At 38.9% G+C, this 19096-nt stretch overlaps 1 protein-coding gene across 1 annotated transcript in view; it reads right to left on the reverse strand.

The window, feature by feature from the left end:
* The window catches only part of LOC107264370, a 41420-nt gene that overhangs the window by 11517 nt on the left and 10807 nt on the right, over positions 1-19096 (reverse strand). The window contains exon 4 of the mRNA XM_025081201.1: positions 1198-1347. Coding sequence (XP_024936969.1) covers positions 1198-1347 — 150 coding nt within the window. The remainder of the gene's footprint in view (positions 1-1197; positions 1348-19096) is intronic.

Below are 19096 nucleotides of genomic sequence, written 5' to 3' on the forward strand. Positions count from 1 at the left end.
TTTTTTTTTTTTTTTTTTTTTTTTCTAACCACCGACATAACTTGTGGCCATTCCCGAGTCGAATATACATATGTGGAATTTGCAAATTACTATAGTCAACCTGTGGTGCTCTGTCGCCTTGTATAATAGAACAGACATTTAATATACATAACAAATGAGAAACTGGCGACGAATAAATTCTTTTCTATATCTATTCGTTACGTATAATTTTTTTGTAGAGAATTAGCATTTTTATTCTTAGTATCGCGGGGTATAAAATTTTCTTTTGATCGACATGTAATAAAATATACAGTATATTTATATTTCGTACCGACTGGTATTGATCTGCACATTTTTATTTAAAATATTTTTTCAGTCTGCATGCGCATCCAAGAATCTATATCTAAATGTGCGGCTCGATTGGATCAGCAGCAATGCGCGTTCAATGACAATGGAAAATTACGAATTGCCGGTGATAGTGAAAAATTGCACTAAAAGCTTGCATATCGCGTATACGCCATGTTGGTCGTTTTGCCTGGACTTTTAGGAAGGTGGTATACCGAGTGAATGAAAAAGAAGGATTTGGGTCAGCCGCTAAACCGCGATTGGGGATTTTCGCTGGGGTCCCTAATTTTGCACAATTCGCGAGGGAGCTTTTTAAGGGCCCTTTCAATTCGCGAAGCTCGAATCAGAATGCGATATTCAAAGCTTTGTAAATTTTATGATTGAGTGAAGAATCGTAAACGTCGGTCGTTTTACGGGAAATCGAACAGGCAATGGAAAGATGTAAAAAGGTGAGTTCAATGTATGATAATTTGAAAATGTTAGAAAACAATTTTTTTTTTTTGTAAAATTTTATCTTTGTAATATTTTTTATTCCTACGTCGTTCACTTTGTACGTACAACTGTCGTCTGTACAAGATCGATGTTATAGAAAAAGAATTTCAATTAGATTGATCAGAAAGGAATCGGCTGACGTGAATGTTAATAAAGTTAAATTACCGATTAATTTAAAACATTGAACTGCCATTTGAGTGCATATCGTAAATTCTTATTTGAGTTTATAGTCGTATAGTTCGCAGCTGTTTCTATGTATACGATGCACAGGACAGTGGTATCATCCGTTATATTTTCCTAGATAGAGCAAAATGTTTCCCCGCATCATTTTAATAGTTAAAAATGAACTTTTGGTAAAAATAACAGGATATAATTTCCCACCTAGAATCCCCAGGCGAAAGTTTATGGTGACAAACAGCACGTTCCCATATGCTGTCAAAACGCTGCCGTCATACGGATTTCCACTATTCCACTCAAAACTCTCTCCGTGTATAAACACCATAACTGGATACCTGCGCAAGTTCCGTTGACCTGAAACAAAAAATAAATTTCAATGAAACAAAAAACAAAATTAAATACATAATTTAACGCGGGTAATATTTTTTCCGGATCATTTTTTGCGATTTTCAAAAAAAAATATTTTCAACGTTTCATCTTGTCGCGAATGAATTTCTGAAAAAAAAAAAAAATTGCCGCGTCAGAATGCCAGTTGATATATACGAGGAAAATGAAAAATAAAGAAGAGAGTTACGTAGTTTTTCACCAGTTTCCATTACGCGAGAGTTTCAGCGTCGCTTGGGCTTTTTCCGGGAGCACTATAGAAAAGTGGGAATTGAATCAGCTGCAGGGACTTTCGATTCTACGACTGTCAACCTTTTTCGCGTTCCTTATTATTATTTGAATTATATTTCGCGCGCGGCCCAAGAATCCACTGTGCTCTGGTAGCCGGGAACTTTTTTATGGAACTTTTGATTTACGTCACCCGTGGAATTACTGGCGGCAGTAGCCACGAACCCGAAGCGCGTGCGCTCACTTGACTGAGGTCAGTTTGAAGATTTATGTCTTCGCCGAGGCAGCAGCTATGAGTTTTCAATATTAACGTATAAATTTCTACCACCGTCGAATAATCGGATAATATCACTTGCGAGGAATGTCAGGCAATCTCGATGAAATGTCGTTCGTTATTTGTCACGTAGGTGGCAGCCATTTAATTTCTTCCGATACTTCCACTTCACATATATATATATTTGATATCTGATTCTTTTGACGTACACGTAAACCACGGTACTTGAAATTTGATTTTATTAAAATTAAAAAATAATTTTAAGGGACGAATCTAACGGATGAATGACGTACTTCTTTACGAAAGTTTAAATATTTCTCAGAAGATGGCGCCGCTCGCGTTTTAAATAGAAAATAAAAGTTTGATCATCCAAATCCAAATGGTAAAATCGTTTTCGATAATTCGGATATATTCCAAGAGATTTAATGAAGAGGATATGTCATTTTTTCTCTTACCCCTCGTCTTACTCTCAGTTCCTTCCAACTTTTCACTGTACTTTCTGAAATCTCATTTCTCCCCGAGACACAATTCGCGATTTTCATAAACCACCTCAAATAACCTTCTCGGAGCTCAAAAAAACTTTTTCAACTTTCTCTGTAGCGTTATTCCAAAGAGCTGACTCACTCGAAAGTTTCTTTACCGTTTTACGAACAAAGATAATGGCAGGATATGCTTAATAATTTTTTGGAATATTTCAAAATTTTATTATTTGATCAAACTTTATATAAATAAAATGAAAAAAAAAATACACGTGCCTAACTATACAAGGAGAAGAAATACTATTTATTTAAAAAGATTATTTTTTTTTTAAACGAACACCAACGTCATTATTAAACCTACGTGAAGTATATAATAAATTAGCCTCTCATTTATATAAGCCATTTTTTTGAATGCCAACTCCAAAAACACCTCTGTACCAACGGGATTGTTTAATCCACGTGGCCTTAATATTTTGAGATAAATAAAAATTTATAACGCTAATATGAAATATTTATTTTCTCTGTGAGCGCGATGGAAGCGTGAGTGTGTTCAAAGCCAAAAAAAAAATAGTCTCCCGTCGGTTAAAATATAAACAGGAACCAGACGGCGTCGTTTTGCAAAGGGCTTTGGAGAGGGGCGTTTCGAAATTTGCATGAAAATTGAAAAGCGGTTCGATCGATATCCGCCAGATAACATTGATGTATCGGAACTCAGAGCTGATATTCTTACTCCTTGCGTGCGCCGGTTCGTAACGGAACTTCCGTTATAAATCATCCTCACCCGAACTGTCTTATAAATTCACACTCTTACGACCAACCCGAAGTCATTCGACGACCGTAAAACGATCGGGCAAAAATACACGTTGGCATCCGGCACCCCACCGTTAAAACTGTCCTTCAGAGAGGTTTGCGGAATCGTGACGGAAATGTCAGATAAAAGAAAGGGGCTGGAATTTGAAATTTTTTTAAAAGATACCTGCACGATAAGAAAGTTGCACGATACAAAATATTTTATAGAGATTCGAATTTTGTAAAATGCCAAACTTTGAAGTTTTGTTTATGAATTCCTTTTAAAGTGCCCAGAGAAGAACGGTAGAGGGAATCTCTATTATGCCAAGTGCGTACGAAGTGAATTTCTTGTGTGGGAATCCTCGAGAATTAGAAATACCAGAGAGTCGGCATTAAGCGCGTAAATTATACGAGAAATATATTGCATAATAACTGCAGCATAAATCAACGCTCATTGGCCGCGGGCCAAAAATTTATCTCTGGCTACGCACGAAATGCCACGAGGGGAGGGTTTCCCCTTCGTCGAGGAGGGGGCACGCCGAAGTGACTTTGAAATGTTCCTTTTGCCTGGAGCGAGGGGGGTCAGAGAGCTTTCATTCAAAAGCCGCAAGCTCGCGCCATCTCGTAGGAGCTTTGAGAATCTCTCGAGCGGCTATACTTCCGCAAAAACATTGTAGATGGCGACGCGAAGCGTTTCGTGGGTAAATTCGATATTTTCAGAGCGATCAGTATAAGCAGTGTATTTCTCATTTGGCTTTGATACGTTATTCAATCTAATTACCTCTGACGCAATCAAGTGCTCGGAGGCATGAACGTTAAGGGAAAAAAAAGAAGCAATATTAGTAATTCCATTGAATTGAGATTGCCTGCAAAGAATGAAAAAGAAACAAAATATAATTACGTTACGTTATCCACTTTGAAATTTTATCCTGCCCTCAAAGTCAAAAGCAGCCGATGTTATTAGATGCATAAATAAAAAAAATAGTCACGGCTGGTTTCGCCAAGTCCTTCGGTTCAGTCTGCAAAAGAGACCAAAACAGGAGCGACGTAAACCGAGAGCTTTTTGGCTCGTCGTAAAATAAAAATGTGCAGCCTGGCATTTTCGTCCGGGCATAAATTTCGTCAGGCGCATCGAGAGCGTCCGTGCCGTAAAGGCCGCGAAACGTGCTTAACTCATAAGAAAATGGGTACTGCGCTCCACGCCAATGGGATTTACTACGCAATTGACTATGCAATTTCAAAGGACCAATCAGAACACAGACCACTCGCGAATAATTATAAAGCTTCGTACGTAAACTTGGAAGTGCTTTTGAAAAATTTATACGCATCTTCGAAATTCCGTGCATCGACGTGAACGAGTGAGCTTTTTTAGCTTTTTTTAGCAATCGACAAAAGTTTGATCTATCCACGTGACTGTACCAGTCTCTTACGTCTCAATGTAAGTATAAAGGCAGAGCAATGCTTGCAGGCAGAGTGCGAATCCATGTCGCGAGCTTTTTACGAGCAGTCTCGAAAATTGAGACCACCGGGTAGTCAAGTCGCTCCAAGTGAAACGAAAAGCACGGAAACGTATCTCGCATTCTCGGCGAGCAATACGAACAGAATCGGAAACCACGGAGCTTTGCCCAAAGGGCGCCACCTCGTTAAAGCTTCTTGTACTTGCGAGGTAAAAGACCGAGATGGTACAAGAAAGTAGATGGACGATCCAAAGAAGAATTTTTGAAAGCTTCCGACGGAGGTACCTTCTCGTGATAATATCGTATTCGTGTTAACCACTTTGTGTATTAAGAAACGATCTTCGTTAGGTGAAAACATTAAGAGATTAGGGGAAGCAATGGCTTAACGAGTTCGAATTAATCCTTAATTTCTCTACAGGGTGGTCACTTGATATGTAAATTTTTTCGTGAGCTTTTCTTACGAATTTGAATATTATACAATACCCGCAACTCGGCCTCCTACCCCGCACAACCTTTCTGGTCCTTTAGTTACTTTCGTTCATTCTTTATGGTTTCTTAACTTCATCGGGTATTCTTTCTTTCTTTTTTCTTTCTTTATTTTTTTTTCCATCTTTGACTCCCCTTTTACTTTATTCCCCTTTCTCTCTTATTTTTCATTATTCCTCTGCCTCGCGAAAAAAGGGACTCCCTCGAAACCCCATGTTACCCGAATTCTTTTCTTTGTGCATTCACGCGAGGAACGTTGAACTGGCTTGAAAGCACTTGCGAAAGCTCGCCAGTCGGAGCGTCCAACGTAGGGCCGGGAAGCGTTTTAGTAAAAAAGCTCATTCTTTTTTCATCTTCAATTACGCAACGTTAACGTACCACCACTATCGCTTTGATTCTCGCCGAGATATAAAAAAAATCATCTCCTATAGACATATATATCCTCGGGCTATAGAAAGTAAGCTACTTGTGCTTGCAAGTGCAGAATGGCGTGGTTTTAACGGGACTTAACGATGAAACGTTACCTCGGTTGTCTCTGCTATCGGCGTAGAGATCACAATTTCAACCTTCGCGAGGACCCGTCCATTTGAGATTATCTTTTTTAAAATCTCACCCAACCAAACCCCCTTAACGTACTTTCGTAGCAGCTTTAACATCCCCTCGTTCGTTTAGCTTTCACAACGAGCTTTCTTCGGCCCTACCACCTTTAAATCCTCTTTAGGTTGGGTACAGCTTATTATGGGATACGTTGCTTTACATTGTAAAATGGTTAATTAACGGGACTATGCAACAACCATTTCGGCGAGACTTTATCAAGATGTTTATCGAATTACAGAAATTCAAAGCATCCTTAAACGTATTACAATGGGGGGCGTGGGATAGGAGGGAATTATAAGCGTATAGGGGTAGAGTCGCCGTTACGAGCCAGAACACCCCTAGTAATTATTTCCAAGGTTTTTGTTCACTTGATAAATGATCCCCGTCAGGCATTCAGCCTTTAGGGACTGGTAGTTTGAAGGCTGTAGGTAAGGGGGTAGGTAACCAATTTCACTTTTATTATCTTCTTTTTTTTTACTTCTGGGTACTTTCAAATAAATTGATAGAGCTAATTCTATCTGCAGCCTGAGTATCGTCATCGTTTTAACTCAAAAGACAAATTACGACGGATTTCATGACAAGTGTCAATATTATATCTATGCATATCCTATTTTATTACAGACGATATATTTTCTCCTAGAAAAATATCAGCTCGATAAACATTACGATTTGTTCTACCATCAAATAAGTGAATTTGATAATTTGTTAATCGAGTCCTGACTCTGGTGAACAATTTTTTTCTATAAGCTTTCAAGAGATAAAAAGTCGTTGAAAAAGGGACTCTCGAACGAACCCAAGGACTAAAGAAAGCTCACTGTTATATATATATATGTATACATACACATTATGTATCATACGTAGATACGTAATATACAGAGATCCTCAGGGAAACAGTCGGTCCCCAACGTGAAAAGGAAGACCAGCAATTTTACTTTCTCCCAAACAACTCATCAAAAGAAGAGCAAGGGAAAAAATTCCTTTGACTAAAAAGCCTTAAAAGAACCTTACATACAGATATGTGAGTATATGCTAAGTATAAGAGTAACGACCGATATACAGTCTTTGTGAATTCGCAAAAATTCCGAATCGTGTCTCGAGAAAATTCTTTTTTTTTTATTTCTTATCCTTTCCAGCTCTCCACGAACCCAGTCATCGTTAAAGAAGTGGAGCACAGTTAGCATCTTCTCTTTGCACAGCTTCACCTTCATCTTCTCGACCTTCGTTCCAACCCACTTCATCGACCCTACCTAACCCCAAAATCCCACGGTCTTGTAATGGCCCAAATGAAAAGCTACATCATTTCGTTCTTCATTATTTCGACACTGGTGTTCTCCAGCGTTAAACGAATACCGTTCGTTTACGCGTTCTTCTCGAGCTTGCCAGTGTACAGATGTATTTTGATATTTAAAAAAAAAAAATCGAAAAAAAGCTCTCCACCTTATCGATAATTTTCAAGTCTCGATACTATGTAATATTTGATAAGCACCGCTTTACGAGTTGGTTGCGGATGGGATCTTTACGATATCACGTAAAAAGCTTCGAATTTCTTGGTTAGCACTTCAGGGCCGGAGTGCATCCTAAAAGTTCGTATTATCCAACGACCAATAACCTGCGAGTCGAAAATTAATTTTCTTTTTTTCTCAAGATCTTCAACATGTACATTTTAGATCTGTACGATCTTATCGTAAACGTAAATTTTGCGATTTATACGAAGCTTACGCGGATCCAACTGCATCTTCATTCTCTCATTTATCTTTCAAGATCTTACTTATGTATCTGTACCACGTTCCTTTGGCCAATGGCAGTTCTACCGCGTAAGTGCTACTTATATATGATCAACGTTTGCAGCACTGAATAAGCCTGTGGTGTTTTCCTTAATACAACCTTTTAGCACTTACTGGTATACCTATATATAGCATTGGGAAGACATGTCAACAGTTTTGTTTAACGGGAATATCGCCAAGCACTTTAACCACTTTAAACCACTTTTTCGAATCGATTCTAGGATCGATTACTTTGTTCTGGCACTTTTCTCTTACGTAGGTAGAAGGATTTGTATATTGAATTAAAATTGAAAATTTTTGATATTATAATTTTACTGTCAATTCTAATATATATATATATATATATATATATATATATATATATATATATATATATATATATATATATTTTCCCCGATGCATCTCCTTTAGCCAGCTACGTGCAGTGACTGCTTATTTTCAATTTAAACGTTTTCTATATTAAATTCTAACGCGTCTATATGAATAATATGAAGAGGTGTCAAAGGTGCATGTACATATATATATGCAGGTTGATTGAAAGTGCATTGGCGACGCGAGTACGTAATGCAGATGCACCCAGCTTTCAGTGCGTCCTGCGTGCGTGACCCGATGTGCAATACCGCAGGATTGGAAATATTGCCTTTGGGATATAAGCCATCAAAAGAAAATGGTATTGTGCGGCAGAGCCTATTCGCTGAATGCACATCCATTTTTTTTTGTTTTCAATAGAAGCTATGATTACACTTATCCTTTTTTTCCACGTACGACTATCGTGGAAATTATAAACGGAAAAAGTTTTATCTACGTTCGATATATAATATTTCTACAAATTCTCCGTCCCGCGAACCAAAAAAATTATGCTACCCAATTACGCGATCCTAATTGTCACGCTATATAAGATGTACGCTCGAGATAAAGTATTATTAAATTTAATGGCGTTTTTAGCGCGGTCGTTTAAATGCATGACACGCGTCTCGAGCGCATTTATCCGAAACCCCATAGCACAGTCCAGGTTCTTTTCTCTCCTCCTGACTCAACATATTTATGCGAACCGCGATAACCGGACTGTCCTTTTTAAACAGGGGTTAAAAGCTTAGAAAGCGGAAAAAGCACGAAAGCTTGCTAAATCCTGATTCTTTAAAGAAACACCGTACCCAATTTCACGTTTACCCTGGACTGACCCATTTCTGTATATTCGTTGCATACAAAACCGTTAAAACCGTGCAGGATATTGTACACGTATAAATATACAATCCTTAATTAATTTTACAAGCCTATATATATAAGCTATTATATACTTGCAGCCCGAGGAAAATATTGCAAAACCCATAATGTAAAATTCGAGTAGGCTATTATGGCTGAGCGATGAATCGCGAAATATCTCTAAAAATTTGAATTCGGATGAGTGCAATTTTTCAACCCTTCGTGTGGAAATTTTTTTTTCCGAAAATACAAATTTTTTCTCAACAATGTATTCGAACGCCAAAAGGGGGATGTCCGAAACAATATTGTTTCGTTGTTCTTATGTACGCTGAAGTACGGTCGAGTGTGCAATCGATTGTCGTCGCTTCAATTTTATTCGTGTTATAATAATTATAGTATCTTTAATGCTTGAATTTGCATTGCGGTTACGCATCTGCGCGTGCGCATGCGCCTTTACGGTTGCAGCCGGTTACTGCGGTAATTTCACCTACGCATACCAACTGTACGTGTTTATTCTCCTATAATTATAGGGCTTCGGCAAATTGTCACGAATTAACGCGGCAATTAATCAAACGGATCGAATAATCATTGAATACTAATAAGTATAAACGCAGACAGGCTTGACAGGGACGCCGGACAAAGTGATAAAGGGACAAAGAGGGAAGCAGCGGCAGCAACATTTGGACACGGAGACAGTTTGCGTTATATAAATTACATTTCGTCGTAGGACACTGCACGAGCTCGAATATACATGGTGGTACAAATTTTTGTGCACCGCCGAAAACCATGAACGTTTAATGCATAGCCATGCGGATGTTCGCTTGATTTTATCACGAGTACACCCTTGTTGGTTGGGTATATAAATACTTTTATGTACAAACAGAACAATATACAGGCATGTACAGTATACAGGGTGTAGCATAAATTGTGAGACATCCCCCCCGGAGGGGTAAATTCCGTAATGTTAAACGGAATGAAGAAAGTGATAATGGACAAATTCTTGAAATCTTCTACCCCTTGTTATCTTAAATTTTTCAAATTTTTTTTCATATTTATTTCAAATTTTTAACGATAAGAAATTTCGAACTTGGACGCTGAACGACTTTTGGGATTCTTTGTGCAACCCTATACACTCACTGATGTGTTGATACAGAATTGATATACCTGGTGATACATGGAGTTGGAGATATATGTATAACCGCAGGTATACTATATGGGTATGTATAGCTATATATAGAGATGTCATTACGTGAGGCCAAATGGCGGGTTGTGGCGTTAGGGGTTGCGGCGGCTGAAGGCTCGAAGGGTGGAAAGTGCGAGCATACACATATTTCGCGCGCGATTCGGCTTGGCCGAGTGGAAAACGACTGACGTCATGAAAAATGATCCCATCACTGTAAAACGGCTCACTTTCGTGTGGTTAAGCAGGCGGTCAGAGAATGACGTCCTGCTGATACGTGCGCCAGGTCTCATAGTGATATCGATTTTTTTTTTTTTTTGGAAAGCGTTGTAGGGATTGGATACGAATGGGGGCATTTTTGTAAAATTAGTAACGTAGAGATGGATTTGGTAGGGATGGGGAGAAAGTGTTAAGAAATAAATTGAATGAATAAGACAGAGAGAGAGGGAGAGGGAGAGAGAGAGGTTTTGAAATTTTTTTATCAATGAAAATTCAATATCTTCAGTTATAAATAAAACTTGATTTAGTCAATTAATGACTGCAATACAATTAATTCTCGGACGATTAAAGCGATTAAGTGAAATTTCTAAAATAAAAATGAAAATTAAGTGCTGCACTTACACGCCAATAGCGACAAAGGGACTAAATGTGAGACAAAATTTTACAGTCAATGAGAAAAACGATGAGTTCAGTATAGGTCCGAGTGAGATATAGTCAAATCGCAATATCAATTGGTAACTATAGGACATTAAATTCGTTGTAGAATCCATGATTGAATTTTATGATCCGATAGGCTGGTAGAAATGAAAAGTTTTCACTTTTGCATATTCAGTAAAATTTCCTTCGCGGAATTTAAACTGAAATTTAAAAAAATACATAATTCCACATCGAGCACCATTCGCAGCAATATTGTGTATTGAAAAGTACGGATTTCCTTGGTGTAACCACTTTATTCCCACCGTGTGGAAAGTCATGGTTAACGACCGGAATCGGTTGTAAAATGCCGGTTCTAAATCGCACGGGAAACGTCCGGTGATAAATCTTATGAGAGCCCTTAAAAATGGATCCGCGATACTTTATTATTTAGTAACAAGAAAGTCGTAGCCCCCACAGGTATAGATAACGGGAATAGCAGGAAGTCATTTTGATTCAGCGTATATCGACCAGCTAAAATATTCATAAAAAGGACATCGGTTCTTTTTTCACAATGATAAAAAATCGATCGAGGTTCCGTTCGTAAAAGTCAATAAAAAAAAAAAGAAGAAATTCTTATCTAAATTCACCCTCAACTATTAATATCCCCTAGTACGAATACTATCAATCACTCTCAATATTAATCATATTCGTCCCCCTAACCTCTTTCGTGCATATTTCCGATGAAGACTTATTCCAGGGAAGCATGACCTCATTCCTCAAAGACACTAGACCAGAGGGACTAAGAAGACGTTGTATGTAGATGGGATAAATATAAGGTGCTCTAATTGAAATACTTTGGAATACAAGTTGGTGAGCGAATCTGGTGAAAAAAAATGATTCCTGAAGTTTCAAGAGTCGACGAAGCCTCGAGGACCGAAGGGCGAAGCGGGGGTCCTTCCTTTTCCCCTTTACGAGGAAGCTCGTTTCCTGCCATGAATGAAAAACGAAAAAGAAGAGGAGACAACGCTTTCCCGTACCGGAAGCAATGACGCAAGTTGAATTTCATTTCATCCTCGTTCGTCTATGCTATTTAGTTATTTTGGCCGCGTCCGGCCCACCTTGGGAGCATTTCTCTTTGTTCCTCCTCTTTTTCTCATTTTTATCACGGAGAAAGAGAAAAGCTCGCACGGCCTTCGCTCCGGTGTTGCGGAGAGCCCAGATACCAGTGCTACGGCATATCTCAGTGGACTTTAGTATAGCAATCTGCTGAGTGGTGAACCCATGCAACATTCATTTCGTGGCGTCACTGTGGGTCAACACTAACAGTCCTCCCGGTTGCGGTTCTGACCCGGTCACGGCAATACAACTTTTGCTGCTGGCCTGCACGGCCATTCTTGCGATATTAAGAGGACTTACGAGCACGCCAAACATCATATCCCACAGTGACGCTTGCAGCGTATGTTGACTTGTCCCGCTCTATAAAGTGTACCATAATACTTCCGGTCTGGCTGATTCTTTCCCATTTTCTTTCGTGCTTTATGCCGTTTTTCACTTATACTTTTTTATATAGCAATCGAGTCCTCTTTTTTTTGGCAGTAAAACAGACTCTCATTCTGTACGTTATTCAGGAACACTGACAGAGTAATGTTTGTCGATGTATATATTTCGAAAAAAAAATTTGATGTAAAATTTTTCGAAAAATTTTAAAAATAGCTCTCAGTAAATTTTTACGTAAAGCTCATTTCATTTCAGAAACGGTTGTTACTTGAAAAATCCCAAGGATTTGAGTACAGAATTTTTTGTCGTATTTGCAAAAGGGTTGAAATAAAAAAAACAGAATCGTTAACTGAACCACGTATAGGAAAATGTACGTCATTGCGATGCAATGCACGAGTATGCATCCATCAAGGGGAATACGGTTCGTATTTATTTTTCGCCTAGAATGCCTTCCCGAGAAACGTGCACTTTTATTTTATATAGGCCGTGACGCAAAAAAAGGCTGTAAACGAGGGAAAAAGAGTTCGCAGGAAACGCACGTGGCTTGCGCGACCGTCAAAGTAGACTGCGTCGCCTTCGAGATGCGAAAGCTTGGTCCGTCGTAAAATATGAAAACGTGATTAGCCAGGCTGAATGGGTGCGGAGAGAGTGTCTAGCATTATTTAATACAAGATTTTTCCATCATTCCCGACGCCAGCCTTGTTGGACGCCAGCGTCGTGGATATTTAATATCCCCGCGACGCCCGGCGTCACACTATTTAAATATTTATCCTTCCAATGCAAAATACAGCATCAAACTTGATTCATATAGAACCGAGTCCGATAGCCTGCGAAATTTTATGTCCACGAGCGTCTCGAAGCGTCGCGACGCTTCTGCCGGTGTTCCACTGGAATAACATAGGAAACGAGCCATTTTCACAAGAGCGGGTAGTCCTGTCGCACGTAAAGTGCAAGTGCAATTGAACTGTGGATCCAATGCAATTCCCTCTAGATCGTCGATCATTCGCCTAACCGATGGCTCTTTTTTCTTTTTTTTTTTCTAACCGGCTAAATTCAAATCGTGCGGAAAAATCGCAGCTTCTCAAATCTAGGTCGAGGAAGACAAATATATGACGGATCAGTTTAAGCGAATCAGTTGCATCCCTTAAGTGCTCCTAATAATTATGTTAACAAGTCGACGTTCTATCAGCTGATTAAGATTGCGCCTCAGCCAAAGCAAACAATGGGCAGCAGTCGGCAGTTGGCAATTTCTGAGCTCGTCCAATTGAAACTTAGTAAACAGTGGTTCTCAACCACGCAGCACTTTGACGTCCAATTAGCTAATGTGGGTTGTATGCGAACTAAGGATTTCCACGTGTAGGACAGGAAGACGTATATGATGTAAGGTCGTATGTAGCCGAGATAGGAGATTGTCGTATAGTATCATGGGCATCGATATAGAACTGTGAACTGGGCTTTAGATTATCGCGAGACAAGGGTCGTGCCAGATATCGTACTCTGTCTGCCAATTAACCGTAGTTAGATAATTATGACTAACGAGGACCACTTCCGCGACGGTCAGCGGCTCCAAGTGTTTTGGGGATCGACCAGATTCAGGAAAGTGTAGCTGCTGAGCTTGGGGTGGATTCTGGTTAAGGGAAGTGATGATTTATTCGGTCAGGAGACGAAGCCAAGTGAGCATAAGGAAAGTACGGGATAAGTCACTTGTAAAACGAATATCGTGACGACGAAAAATGTAAGTGGTTTCACTTTTTTTTCTTACCTTTTTTTTTTATTATTTTGACAAGCCATATTTCGCGATACTCACGGCGCGATTACGTTGTAGCAAAGTTTAATGAAAGTTCTGTGCACTAATTTAAATCTCGTAAATTCGCTGTGCCGCTGCGCCACGTTTATTACGGCCTGGCTTAAATGGCAGGTTTTTGATATTTTTCAATGACGCGTTTTATTTCGTATTGAGTTATTTGTCAATTCAGCAAAACAATTTCGGAAGTGTAGCTAATTTAATTGCTCGACCAAATCGATCCACGATGAATTCAATAGGAATTCAATTCAACCGAAAGTCCATCAGCGAACGACACGCGGTACGCCACTCTGGAACGTTTATCACACTGCGTTACGCGATAATAATTCAACGGGAGCTAACGTACGGGATGCAAAATTTCATAGAAAATCGATATGCTTCTATGGACTCTTGAAACGATCGATTCGCAATTTCGAAGTTGGTGGAAGCTATCGACAGACCCACTTGCGCCGGTTTGCGATATAGCTTTTGCAAACGTTAAAACAATAACAGCAATCGCAATTAAGCGTAGTGCGACATTAACAGGGGTGCATGCGACTAAATAAAATTGCCAACTGTATAAAAGGTTTTTAAAAAACATAACAAAGATAATGTAACATGATAACAAAATTTGGAATATTCGCAAAAAATTGTGTGACGAAACTGCATCTTAGTTTTCTATGACGTCAGTCACCAGGAGGGAGCAAGGGAGATGAAAAGTGGTCTAGTAAAATTCTAGGGACTTTATCTCAAAGTCTAGGGAGTTCACTCGGAAACAATTACACAAGGAAAAGGGTAGCCAGCATCTCAGACGTACAATGAGACAGGAGAACGATATTTATATTCATTAGAAAGTAAGAAGCCCTCTTGGTACTCACACCAGGAGGGTAATTAGTCCATTATGTTGCAACTTCACATGCTTCATAGAAACTCGTACTTGCGCTATTTTGAATTAGGCGACTAAGTAACTAAGTAACTAATCGCCTAGAATCTTCTGAAATTTCAGATAACTTCTCCACACTCCAACCTAGCACCAAACTGAAATTAGATATATATTGATGCTGGGTCTAGTAGTGGTTGTAACCTAGAGAACATCAACTAGTCAGAATCAATATTTAATCAAGTTTTCGAAATTTAATAAATTAAAAAAAAAGAACCTCGTAACATGTATCAACTAAAATTAACCGTTGATTTATATCAGCAGGAAAGTATTGAATGGGACTTTTCCGTATACTGTAGTATCTCTTATAGGAGTTTTCTTAAATTTTCAATTTTCTCAAGGATCATCTCTCCAATTTTCGATTTCTGAGAAAAATTTATACTTTCGCCCTATTGCGTCACGTATTCGGTATCTTTGTATTTACAAAAAAAAAATTATATTCTGTTTCAAAATCCTATCCCTCGTATCCCATACGTTACGATTACTCGAAACTTCAGTTTCTTTTGTAAAACAAATGATTAATATTATTAATATTTTTCCGAATTTTTTATTATTTTAGCATTTGTTCACACGTCGCGATATAAAGTTCACTGGTTCCACATTTTCCACATTTCACGACATATATGCCTTACTGAAGCAAGATGAGAAAATCGTTATGGATATTCGCAAGAGAAATGGCGAAGGGTTCGATATAAGTTTTCCCTGTGCTAGAACGATTAGTAAGATTTAAAAGTTCCATCGTTGCCTTCAACCAACCCTTAGATACGATATCATCCCTTCCCCCGGTGGATTATGGTTAGGTCTGATACGCATCGGTGTTGGAGAATTCAAGGAAAATGAAATAGCTTCCTTTTCCCTCGGTGAAAAGGACATCGAGACATCGATTAGCAGGATTTATTTTTCCTGGATTTCAATCTCCTCCTCTGCCATGATTGAACCAACCCCTAACCAAGGACTTTACGCTTCGGTGGGGTTGGTATACTTAAAATTCGATTACGTATACAGAGAATTGGTATTCTCAATGCCGGAAATGGTTTTCCCCGTCAAGTTTCCACGCCTTGCCTTGCTACCTTAATATATACCTACCCTTCATCAACCCTCATCCCTTACCAGCTTCGCTTTACCGTTTTCCACGAATTCTCTTCATTCCCACGCTCAACTACATTTTCTCATTCCCCTAATATGCTTTTTTTAAAAATTGAGTTAACTCAATATAATTTTACATTTTTTTAACCCTTCCTGTGCTATATGAATTCTATTGAAATTTTCAAATCGCGTATGTACGTATGTGATATGGGTTATTATTGGTATCTACATGTCTTTGGTTTGCAGTAAGTTTTTAACAGACGGAAATTATCCAAAATCATAATATTCGTTTTTTCAACGTTTTAGTTCTTCAGCATTTTAAAGAGATCAGGAATCAAATTTGTGACTAGTGAATCCAACCGTAGAGCAAGATCAGAAAGTGGTCGTTTCCTGTAAAATGTAATATATGGTATTCCTTGAAAGGGTACAGCATCTATATACACTTCTCCACTTTTCCGCCACTTCTGGAATGACTGTACGAATGTATAGCTGAACCGAGTACACTCGGTGATTTCTCTTATTCGGATGAAGAAACAAACGAAAAAACTGGCCGGTTTGCAATCAGTCACTTGGTCATTCGATCACTCGATCCACCCCGAAGAAACCATTCGTCTTCCGTAATTCAGGAAACCTATTCGCAAATACTTTGGGCTCTTACGCGATTCCGGTCTATCCTGAATTCAGAGGACAGGACTACATAGTAAGACATTATCTTTATCTTCCAATAGTTTCTTTCCTGCTTTCTATACTATGTTTTCGGTTAAGTATTTCAAGACCATTGACATTCCCTAAATGGACTTCCGGTCTTGATAAAAAAAATAGTGCTCGACAAATTTGTATAATTATCAAAAAACCGGGAATGAGTCTAAAAAAAATTGTGCAAATACATGTCAGATATCTGTAGTCTAATATATACATACCCATTATCTTTCTCTCAGCACATTTTTCGATTTATCAAAAAACAAATGTATCTTCGAAAAAAGAATTGATAAACCGTTCTCCTCCGATTCTATCACGCTCGTCGATTTCGACAAAGCAAAGAAAAATTCGTCAAAAGAAGACGAAGAAAAAATAACGAAATACATGGCGAGAGCTCTCATCGTGTATAAATTGAAGCAATTTTATAAGAATTCAAGAACGCACGATTTCGCACAGGACCCTCAAATCGCTCGTACAGACCCGCGTATCCCCTAAATTTATACAAAAAATCGTCTTTGCCCCACTGCAGAATATCATTGTCATTTTCGCGTCGCATCTATAACCCCACGTTCACATTTCACGTAACGCCTTTGTTCTACACAGAAGAAACGAGTACAAGCACACCTTGCCCAAGAAAACGGCTCTCGGCAAAAACCCACAGCGAGCTTCGTACTTTCTCAGCCAATTTCTTCATTAACCCCAACTTTACCAATTAACTTTCTTAATACCCTTAATAAGCGCGATCATTCGGATTTCCAGCTATCCACCCGCTCGTTTACTCTCATCCAAACGACTGCCCCCCATATACCTTCAAGAGACAAGACAAACACCACCCCAATAATTGTTTTATCCATACGTCAAAAATTTTCCAAAATTTATCTGTCAAATCCCTATACTAATTACAACAACAAAATTACCCCTTTCCCATAAAAGATGACGTAAGACATGTCCAAGGACTATTTATCCTCTCGTTCACCTCCCTTATCTCAATATTAATTAATCCACCGACACTGGACCCCCGCTATTATTCATACAACTGTCACGTGCGACCCCCTTATCCCTTCCTGCCACCCGCGGTCATCCAACTCAGTGGAGGCTGAGCAAACGATCGAGTAAACAGTAGGTGAATCGGTACCGAAGGTTGAAGGTTGAGAAGGTTCTCCCTGATTCTCGCTCCCCCCTGCTTCCCTCCCACAGAGTACGTGCTACCCTTCGAGACTTCCATAGTAATGAACCGGAATCCATGGCATGCGCAGGCGATCTATTACCTGTCTACCATGGCAGCCGCACAGCTCGCCAGTAGATACGGTCCTAGGATGTGGCCACGTGGTTGCAACTGGACCAGCTTTCCATCCATATTAAGTGGGCAAACGGCTCTATGCGGAAAGCTTCGCTGGTCGCTTAGCGCTTAATGCATGTAAGGCATTTGCTATGCAGTTACAAAGTTCGGGATGAGCTTATCTCTGTTTGATAATGTCGATTATGGGAAAATACCTTTATCCGTTGCATTATGGGATTCGTTGCGAAGCAAAGGATGTCTGAAGTTGATCGAAATTTTGATTAAGCTTCTGAGAGACAATATGGAATCCAGTTCAACTTCACGACACGAAAAAGCTTTATTGTAGGGTCTTATAGTCTTCCATTATATCGGTTATTGATATTTCGTAAATTTTGGATTTATTATGTTTTTCCAAAAAAATGTTAACGAAAATATATACATATATAATAGGTATAACCAAAATTGGGTAATCACTCTTTTGCAGTGTCTGCTTTTATATTGCTTGATATCATTGATGTTCTGGGTATTGTGTAAATGTCGCTAATGATGATTTTGCTAGTACTCGTTGCTGTATGTGATTGATATTGCCAATCTTATAGAAAAATATTACACGCGTTATTTTCGAACTGCAATTTTTTTTACACGGGAAATCAATCTCGCGGATGAACCGTGAAGAGATTTTTGATACGTCAATATGACGTGTAATTTAGTGTTGTATTAATTGGAGCGTAAAAATTTGATCCCGACAAAGATAGCGAAAGATGTAAAGAACTGAGAAATGATCTTGCACGCGTGATGTTGATTTCTCGAGGGAATTTAACAGGAAGCTCAAATCGTATAATGTCGAAAGTGAAACTTTCTCGAGTTGATTGTCTAAAATTACACGAAGACTTTGTTCGGTGACGTTTGTGTTTTTAGAAAAAAGTCATCGTATATGGTTAAGACAAAGGAATATAGGCAATGTAGATTTCCGGTAATCAGAAGAAAATTTGACAAATTTTTATTCATTCAAAATTTCACACAAATTTGACTACCAAACGTCGCTAAATTGTATTACACACTTTAAGTCTGTTTGAAGTATATTAAATGTGTGACGCGTATATGGTGTCTGTGTGACTCTCATAAAATCTTACCAATCGTGACGCAACTTCCGGCTCGATCCACGTGACGTTTCCCTTATGAAAATTCCATAAATACGACTGGTAAGACTTACAAAGGATGCAACGTTCTTCTCAACCAGCGACCGAAGCAGGGACCAGAATTTATTTTCCAGTCTCAGGCAGGAAAGTGCGAGAGAGAGAGAGAGAGAGAGAGAGAGAGAG

The sequence above is a fragment of the Cephus cinctus genome, unplaced genomic scaffold (assembly GCF_000341935.2).
Source record: "Cephus cinctus unplaced genomic scaffold, Ccin1 Ccin1_scaffold0168, whole genome shotgun sequence".
NCBI classification, from domain to species: Eukaryota; Metazoa; Arthropoda; class Insecta; order Hymenoptera; family Cephidae; genus Cephus; species Cephus cinctus.